The sequence below is a fragment of the Myotis brandtii genome, unplaced genomic scaffold (assembly GCF_000412655.1).
Source record: "Myotis brandtii unplaced genomic scaffold, ASM41265v1 scaffold986, whole genome shotgun sequence".
NCBI lineage: Eukaryota > Metazoa > Chordata > Mammalia > Chiroptera > Vespertilionidae > Myotis > Myotis brandtii.
The window spans coordinates 1,603,959-1,613,607 of NW_005372102.1; the positions used below are offsets into that span (position 1 = coordinate 1,603,959).

At 55.1% G+C, this 9,649-nt stretch overlaps 1 protein-coding gene across 1 annotated transcript in view; it reads right to left on the reverse strand.

Moving 5' to 3' along the window:
- The window catches only part of HTT (huntingtin), a 100,908-nt gene that overhangs the window by 64,238 nt on the left and 27,021 nt on the right, over window positions 1-9,649 (reverse strand). The window contains exons 8-15 of the mRNA XM_014533453.1: window positions 9,047-9,225; window positions 7,438-7,642; window positions 6,382-6,429; window positions 4,186-4,266; window positions 2,370-2,731; window positions 1,674-1,815; window positions 1,332-1,450; window positions 30-211 (exon numbers count right to left, since the gene is read on the reverse strand). Of these exons, the coding sequence (XP_014388939.1) occupies window positions 30-211; window positions 1,332-1,450; window positions 1,674-1,815; window positions 2,370-2,731; window positions 4,186-4,266; window positions 6,382-6,429; window positions 7,438-7,642; window positions 9,047-9,225 (1,318 nt within the window). The remainder of the gene's footprint in view (window positions 1-29; window positions 212-1,331; window positions 1,451-1,673; window positions 1,816-2,369; window positions 2,732-4,185; window positions 4,267-6,381; window positions 6,430-7,437; window positions 7,643-9,046; window positions 9,226-9,649) is intronic.

Sequence of the window (9,649 nt, forward strand, 5' to 3'; positions counted from 1 at the left end):
TCCTCTCACCCTCACCAGCCTCGGCTGACCGCCGCCCAACAGCGGCGCCAGGCTGCTGAAACCGGGGCTTCCCGCGTCTCTCCCCGGCCGCCCCCTTACCATTTCTCTCCCCCGTGAGCAGAAACGACGCGGACAAGAGGCGGACACAGTGGGTGAGGGGCGCAGCGTCGTCGTCGTCAGGCTGCCCGATGTCCCCTCTGATGTGGCAGGGCTGGAACAGAGACACCGACACTCGCTTGTCTGACAACAGCACACGCTCGTCCCCTCGCTCACTCAGCATGGCTCCCACGCGGCAGCGGGCGGTGCTGGGACACAGGTGCTGCCTCACCGGCCACGGGTGAGAGGCAGGTACCATCAGGGCCGCGTGGGCTGCGGCAGGGACGACTCAGCGCGCAGAGGGCACTCCAGGCAGGGGCTGCTGGGGAAGCCACTGGCTCTGGGCAGGGCGGCCCCGGAGCTGGGAAAAGCCCGAGGCGCAGCGGGAGGAGCCTGTGTGGGGACCTAAAGCCACGACTGAGGCTGCAAGAGGGACTGAGCGCCTCTGTGGGCTGAGCACCCACTAGTTCCTGCCCTCAAGGCATTTAAACTAACTGGGAGGACAGGCAGTTCCTCAGGAAACGAAGTTAGAATGACCACCTGAGCCAGCCATCCACCAGGAACTGAAAGAGGGCCTGGAGGAGACACCTGCACACCATGACCCGCCCCGCTGTTCCCAAAGGCCAACGGGGAAGGAGAGAAGACAAAATGTGATGGCACACAGAACGGAATCTTAGCTCATGTTTAAAATAAAAGGCAGGAGAGTCTGACACCTGCTACAACATGGATGGCCTTGAGGGCAGGATGCTCAGTGACGTGAGAGAGTCACACAGCAGGGCCATACTGTAGGGTCCCACTTATGTGAGGCCCCTGGAGGCGTCAATCCAGAGAGCGCACGCAGAACGGAGGCCCGGGGCTGAGGAGGGAGGACTGGGGCTGCGGTGTCCGGGGAAAGAGCTTCCGCCTGGGAAGGGAGGGGGCTGGGAGACGGATGTGGTGACAGTCAACAACGTGAATGCATTTAAGCCACTGAACTGGCAAGTTTTAAGTTCCGGGTATTCTACCACAATAAACAAACCAACAAAGCGATTCAAAGGGACAAAAGCAAGACACACTGCACAGCCCTGCAGGTGGTCAAGTGAATGGTCCCAGAAGGCGGGGAGGTAGACAGGCCAGTGGGGGGGCTGCAGGGAGGAGGCCTCGGAGGTTCTCCAGAACGGCCGGGGTTGGGGGGTAGGGGGGGCAGCACGCGACAGACAGCCCAGGGACCACTCTCCTGCGCCTGAGCCTCTCACCTTGTTGTCCTGATCCCCTGGGTCGGTGGCGTCCTCTCTGGACACACCCCTGTCCACACTGCTGTCCGAGGGCTGCCTGCTGTGGCCCATGCTTTTCAGTAAATGTGCTTGCTGAAGGGCTTCCAAAACACAGAAGCAGGGTCAGTGACAAACCTCACATTACACGCGCACGCGCACGTTCAGAGTCAGCGTGAACGGAGGCGTTAGGTCAAGGAAAAGGGCGATGGTCCCTCGACGTTCCTCCTCACCCACAACCCAGAAAACAGACACCCCGGGACTTCTTCCTGGGCACAAAGACAAACGAAGGTGGCGGGGCTGCCGCACACGCTGGAGCCCACATACCCGCGGACGCAGCTGCGAAGGCGATGGAGTCCTCAGGAAGGCCTGCGGGCTCCTCCTCCTCCTCCGCCTCCTCTTCCCCCTCCTCCTCCTCCGGCGGTGGGAGCTGCATCCCCAGGTCCTGGCTGTCGGCGCTGTCTAACACCTGGACGGTGCAAAGGGGCTGTGAGGCTCTGAACGAACTCCGAAGGGCAAAGGGCCGCCCCACAGCCACAGAGGCCGTCCTCCAATGCACACAGACGCATGCGCCCAAACTGCCCCGAGCTTGCAGATCACGGCACCACATGCTCTAAAAAGCTTAAACTCTAGAAATTCCAGTCCGTAAATCTCTATTTTTTAAAAAGATTTTTACCCGAGGAGGAGATTTTTTTTCCCATTGAATTTTTTTAGCAAGAGGGTGGAAGGGAAGGGGGCAGAGGGAGAGAGAGAGAGAGAGAGAGAGAGAGAGAGAGAGACAGAGAGACAGAGACATCGATGTGAGAGATTTTAGCAGAGTCCATATCAACTAATCTAACTCTGCCCTCATTCAACACAAGACGCTGGGCCACTCCCGCAGCGACGGTCTCAGAAGGGGCTGAGCGCTCCGTTTGGGGCTAAGCCGGTGCCTCTGCACTGTCAGTGGGTCGGACGGACGAGGGTCCAGGTCTGGGCCTCCAGGGCAGCCCCTATGCAGACACCAGGCGCACCCTCCCCACTTACGATTTCGGAGCTGTCTGAAGGGGTCACGGCTGAGTCGGGGCCCTCGGTGGTGGTCTGAGAGCTGTCGCTGAGGGGGGAGGAGGCCTGGGTCCCATCGTTCAGGTCCATGGCCGGGTCGGACGGGACCGCGCTGATCTGGCTGGAGCTGTGGCTTAAGATATCCTCCTCGTCCCCGTCAGTGGCTGCACTCGCCAAGTCACAGCCGGTCAGATCCACCGAGTCCGGCTGTAGCGTGTGCTGTGACCGGGGCTGCTCGGTGATGATGTCGTGACCCGTGGAGTCAGCCGCGGAGCTGACAGAGCCCGGAGTGGAGACCCCGGAAGAGGCAGCCAGCTCCCCACAGATCTCGCCCTTGACTGAGGCTGAAGACAAAGGGCCAAGAAAAACATCCGCTAGGGATCAAATGCTTGCAAATACCCTCAAATTCACTGTCACTATTTTAACAGTAAAAATCCTCAAATACAGTGAAATGAACTAGAATATTTCAAAAGCAAGACAACAGTGCATCCTTTAAACATGATCACAACTGCAGCCCACTGTTACTGCCCTTTCACCACGTTACCGCATCGGATTAAAGAGGTCGGGTCAGCCCTAGCTGCTGTGGCTCAGTGGATAGAGTGTCAGCCTGCAGACTGAAGGGTCCCAGGTTCGATTCGGGTCAAGGGCACATGCCTGGGTTGCGGGCTTGATCCCCAGTAGGGGACGTGCAGGAGGCAGCCACTCCATGATTCTCTCTCATCACTGATGTTTCTCTCTCTCTTTCCCTCTCCCTTCCTCTCTGAAATCAATAAACATATATATATATTTTTAAAAATTTTTTTTAAGAGCTCAGGTCAGCAGCAGACACCTGTTACATCTGCAGTGTTCCCACAGGCGTCTGTTTCACTGCAGCTCTGCCGCGGCACTTCAAGTCCTCCGCAGCTGCTGGGCCTGGCGGGGAGTGCGAGCAGCTCCCGGAGCTGCTGGGCAGAGCCACGCTCACAGGCACTCCGGGCAAGCAGTGCTCAGAAGCAACGAGGGTAAGTTCACCATCGCTTCGAGGTGGCCTTTCCTCCTCTCAGACCCTGTTCCAGACCCCGACGCTGCGCCTGCTCCCCTGCAGCACAGATGTGAAGTTTCCTGGTTTACTCTTCACTCCCATAAACAACGACAGGAAGCTCTCACCACACGGCAGGCAGTGGCCACTCCTGGAAGCCCGTGGTCAGCGAGCACTTGAGCTGTATTACTGTAGCTGTAATTTTACTTTAACTTTATTTTCGTAATTAGAACATGGATTTCTATTTTGTAAAATAAATGAATACATAATCACCATTGGGATGATTCAGATTTTCCTTCGCAAATAAATTACCTAAAAACATTCTTTCAAATAGAATTATACAACTCAAACCACTCTCATTTAATCCAATTATTAGTATCTTAGTCAATACTCATCCTTTAAAAGGTGACTAAAGAATCTCATACCTCATTAGATAACTATCTGTGAACAAATGTAGAATTCTTCTTAAGTCATCCGTAGACGATTTTTAATCCTTTTCCCCCTCACAACCCATGCGGTTCACTGTTACCCACCACCCTCCTCAGAAACTGGCGCTCAGGAATAGGGACCTAGTTGTAAAGCTGCCGACACCAAGGGAAACAACAAGTGTCGGATGCAAGGAGACACACACGTTCCAAAGGGAACCTATAAAAGGCCTCAATGCTCCACCACGAGCAGCTGGCTTCCCCACTGCCCCGGAGCAGGGGGTGGTGAGGCGGGGAGGAGGGCAGGGGCAGGAGGGAGGTGGCCCCCACGTCACCCCGTCACCCCAAGAGCTACCTGCGAAGGCCGGGCTGCTGCCCTCCGACCGGGACTCGGAGTCCTCCTCCAAGGCCGCCGCTTCCCCCAGGAGCACCTTCCCTAGGAGAGAGGCAGCGCCTTGAGCTGGGAAGGAGGACTCCGCAGCGCAGGCAGCGCACCCCGTGCGGCCTGTCACTATGCGTAAGGGCGCTCTGCCCGGAGCGCTGAACACGGGGCACTAAGAACATCAGCGAGTCCACACGGAAACACTGGACAGCCTGGTCCTCAGATGGTGCTGCAAGTGCTTTACAACCATAAATACTTACTGGCACATGTGACAGTTAATATCACATGACTTATGTTACTATTTAACCTAAAAACGGCAAGTTACGGCTGGAACTACTTCTCTTAGCCCTTCTGTTATTCCTGTCGCATCTCCAATGGTGTATCAGAATTTACACATAAAACGTCTACTCCTAAAGGCCACTTTTATTATCTTTTAATTTGCTAGATTCTAAGATTAATCATAACTCAAGCACTGTACAATCTGGGAGGTTGAAATAATATTTCATCTTTTGCAAAGTTCAAAAAATACATTTTACAGTTTATAGTTTCCAGGCTATATTCACATAAAAAGAAAACGAATGTTTGAATGTGACTTAACTGGACTCATTAAATCTTACGGTTACATTACATGTAAGTGTCACTAACTGGCAGTAACAAAACAATTATTGGCAACTTCTAATTTCACTGCTCTTTAAAGAACAGGTCACAGGTGCGACGACTTCCCAAATTTACACTAATGTGACATTAAAAGCAAAGCAAAAAACAACAAAGGAGACCCCAAATGGAGATGACACGGACACAGCGGACACAGCGAGCGGCGGGCCTCCTGCATAATGGGGTCCTTTATCCCAGACCGGGCGGTGAACCTGGAGAAAGGCCTGGGCCCCGTGCTCAGGTGCCGAAGAAAGCAGTCTGCCCCCAGGAGCCCTCCCCAAGGGGAGCCAGGGCCCTGCCGGGCCACACACACCCCAGCCTCACCTGACCCTACATCCAAAACAAACCTACCGCTGTCTCTCCTACATACCGGCAGGTGTCATTTGAAAAGAGAATTCTGAGGCTGCAACAAAGAAGTTAGAAACTACAGCTCTGATGGAAAAAACAACACAAAACAGAAAACGCTGGAAAAGCAAAGAAGAACCTGAGGACCTGCCCGAGGTCCTGGCCAGAAGAAAACAAGCCACTCCTCGCGTGGGCCTCGTGCCTGCCCACCATCGCTAGAGCGCGGCTGAGACCAGCGCAGCATCACAGGAACATCCCGCAGGCCCGGAGCCTCCCGATTCCAGGAGAGAGACGGACTAACTCCCCTAGAAGCCTCGGCTTTGAACAATCTTAGTTGTTCACCAAAATCTCCAAGTCCATGAAGTGGCCCACACTGTGACGGCCAATCAGAGCTTCCGAGTTCGTCTAGGAAATGTTTTAACTTGGCCACGGCTACACATTATTCCTGTAAAGACGGCATTCAACTGCCAGTAACATTAGCATCGGGCTCTCAAATACACACAAAACTCATGACACGAAACAATTAGTATGTTGTATGCCAATTATACCTCAATTAAAAAAAAGAATTAGTCTTTTAAGATTTCAAAATAAAAAATGGCAGCAAGTACTTCCTATAGAAATCTAGACTGGAAAAGAAAATAAATGCTGTTGCAAAGTGATAGTATGTACCCAAACTGTCAGATTTTATTAGAAACACTTTGATCTAATAAAAATAATTGTATCAGAACACTTCGGCCTGTACAAAGCCAAATATGGTTGGAATACCCCAGGCCCCAATTAACTAATTAGCCAATGGTTATTTCTGACTAATAACAAAACCGACTGGGAAGACAGGTCACCTTAGTAAACATAACGCACTGCGGCAGCAGCAGGCAAAGCAGGCCGCCCGCTCAGGACTGAGTCTGACTGGAAGGCGGCCGCACCCGGAGCTCAGGACGCCACAGGCAGGTGGCAGAGGACACGGGAAGGCGCCAGGGCTGAAACGGGAACCCGGGCCTTTACAGAAAGCCTGCCCAGCCCTGACCCAGAGCCGGCAAGTTGACGACAGCTTCTGACCACGGCGTGTGGAAGCCAGCACCTGCCAGGCCCGACCCAGCAGCATGCACCCACAGGCAAGGCATCGGAACAGAGACAATCAGCAAGGCCCAGACTGATTTCTGAAATAATCACCTTTTTGTTTTCTTGAAAGGACAGGGCTGCATGAAGAACCCCCTCCGGCTGTAAATCACAAAAGAACGACAGATGAAAGTAAGGCAGCGAGCTGTTGAAATTCAGAAGGAATTCAAATATTTTCAAAAAGCTTGATTCAACTTTAAAGCCAGAGAATATATGAACGTATTTCCAAAAGGAAGTGCTCCGCGTTAATTCTGACATGAACATTACATTACCACGCAAATATACATACAGTTCAGGCCTACAATGTCAAGAGTGCATATACACTGCATGTGAAAAGCCAAATTAAAACCATCAGAAATCTCAGAATATCTGGTCAACTAATAAGCAAGGATAAATTTCCGTTAGGAACCACCATTAGAAATGAGTATTTTGGCGATTATTTCTAAGGCGCGCGTTCCGTAGAGAAAAGGTTCTCCAGTACAAGGACAGGGAACAGGCACATGACCATCTTCTGCTCCCGGCACACGCGTGCACACACACACGCAATGCACTACATGGACCGCACACCACAAGGCCAAGGAGAGGCCGGGAGAGAGGGAAGCCCCCAGGAGCTGCGACCCCAGGCTCCCGTCTACCCCAGCTCCTAGGGGCGTCTCCATGTCAGGCAGGGCCACTGCTGCAGGAACACCAGGGGGCAGGGGGCAGGGGCAGCAGCATCGGTGGCTCAGGGCCCCCCCAGAGCAAGCACAGTGGGAGCAGAGACGGGCCGGCGAGGAGAGCTTTCCTAAAGTCGGTGAGGACAGCAAACAGAGACCCAGAGGGCAGCAGGGACAAAACCCTGGAGATCCAAGACCCATCTCCGCAAAGTGACAGATGACAGGCCCTGGAAACCTCTCCGCGCCATGTCCACTCCAAGGCAGACGAGAGGCCGCCTGGAGGCAGCCGCGCAGACAGAGCGACCCCATCTTGCCCCTCCCCTCCCCACACATCAGTTCCCTGTGCAGAGGGCGCCCGCACCTCTCTGAAAGTCCGGTGAGGAGCTGAGGCATCGCTGCCCTGGCCCAGACTCAACAGCGGGTGAGCACTCCTGCGCCCCGGCTCAGCACTCACCTATCAGCTCCACGATGCTCCCGCTGCGGCTGCGGCTGCCGGGCTCCTGGAGGGGCGCGCTGAGCTGCGCCAGGCCGCCCGGTGTGGTCAGGGCGCGCAGCAGCTCGGGGGGCGGGGTCCGGAGCAGCTGCTGCAGGAGCTCCAGCGCCCCGGTCACCACGTTGTGGTCCGGGTGCTGCGCGTAATGCAAGGTCAGCTCGTAAACCTGGAGGCGAAGACGGGCGGCTGTCACGGTGTTCCCACGGGCCCTGGTGTCCCTGCCTGTCTGACGGCTTATGCTGGAGACGGGGGCCTTCATTTCTGCCCCTAAAACTCTGTCACGTCCACCAGTGCGCTCAGCAGCTGCCAGGTGGCCTTCTGAATCCCCACGAGACTTGTCACCAATTCCTTAAGGGAAGCGGAGCACGTGCCCAGGAGCAGAGGCAGCTGACGAAGGTGTCCGCCTCGCGGGCTGGCCAGGGATGGAGAGCACGCTCCGTGGGCACTGAGGCAGGGCTGACACTCCCTAAGCAAGGACCTCGGTCAGGAGAGCCACCCAGAAAGAGCTGACGGAGCTTGTAAAGGCCTCAAGGCAACTTTTCTCAGTGCTTCTCACACGACCTATCACGTTCCATGAACATGATGAATGTATTCTTCATTAGAGTTGCCAAATAAAATACAGAGCACCCAGTTAAGTTTGAATTTCAGATAAACTAATAACTTTGTAGTATGGTTGTGTGATTTCAGGCAGACTTTCACCACACAATTATTCGCAATTTATCTAAAGTTCAAAATTAACTGGCACTCTTTTTATTTGCCAAGTGGGCAGCCTGCCCTTTAACATCCTAATAGTAAAACATACGTTCAAAAAAGACAGAGACAGCACAAGAGGGCACAAACTAAAAGGCTCCAGAGGCAGTGACACTGAACCGCTTGCTCTGGTTCTTCTGGGGGACCCTCCATCACTCTAGGTCGCAGGTCTGCAAACTGCAGTCCACAGGCAACCCGCCCGCCACCTCTCCGCACGCGCACGCCGTGTCCGCGGCATCTGCAGCTGCCTCCGTGCTGCGGCCGTCAGAGAAGGCGTGCGCCCCTGCACGAGGGAGTCTACCGCCTCTGAACAAACTCCCTCGTAAAATGAGGACTCAGCAGCCCACTGCCCCCACCTCGCCTGCCCTCCCGAATGCTGTCAGCGACATCACTGCTTCATATTATTAGGGTTCACAATGTGTCACTATTTAAATCATGTGCTTTGCCTAGAAGTTCAGTCAAAAACCGAATTTAAAAAAGTACACATCTTATCATGTGTACAAACAGGACTGAGGGAGCTCGATAAGTGTTTACAGAACAGACGAACACGTTTCAGGGCCTGGTTTAGGAACAGGGTCCCGGTGCTCTGTGCCAGGCTGGGCTAGGAGGGCCCATGTGCCACGCTGTAACCTCGGGAGAGACGACCTGCATTTCCTTCTGAGGTCACAGGGCTGGGGGCCGTGACCTCGGACCTGAACCAGGGGTCCGGCTCCGGAGCCTGTGCTCTGAACCTCGGCTGTGCCGCTCCCCTTCCCCCTGAGCCGACTCGCTGGGTGTCAGTCATGGCTGTGTCTGCACCAGAGTGAACCAGGGCTCCTACCTGCACCAGCTGCTCTGTCGAGGGGGAGACTTCCATTTCCTTTCGCGTCACCCCAAAGCTGCCTTTCAGGCTGGTGTCCTGGACCTGCTGCTGCAGCAAGGGCACCAAGTACCGCAGTGTGAGCAGCGCTCCAAGGACCAGCAGGGAGGGGTGCTCGCCCTCGACGGGAACCAGCAACCCTAGAAAGCAGCACAGCTCTGCATCTGGCTCCTGCTGGGACTCCGGCCTCTGTGGTTGCAGAGTCCCCGGCAGAGCCCTTTCTGAGCTGGCGGGGCGGACAGCGATGGCACAGGCGTCGCCGTGAAAGCACACGTGTGCATCGCATCCCGGGGCAAGACCCAGGGGGGCTTCAAAGGGAGACTCAGCACCTGGGCTGAGCAAGCAAGGCCTTCACACTGAGTGTGCTGCATGTGGGCGTCGGGCGTCCTTGCATACAAATGTCCACGTGCCGCCTGCATTTGCTGGTGCTTTTAGTTGCACGTGTGCAGGAGAGGCCGTGGGCAGCCACGCCGGGCAGAGAACCGCCGGGCCGGAGGCGCAGCTTCAGGCCGCGGGGACTCCCTGCACTCAGGGCCACCACGCCGGCTGGGAAGTCTGGCTGCA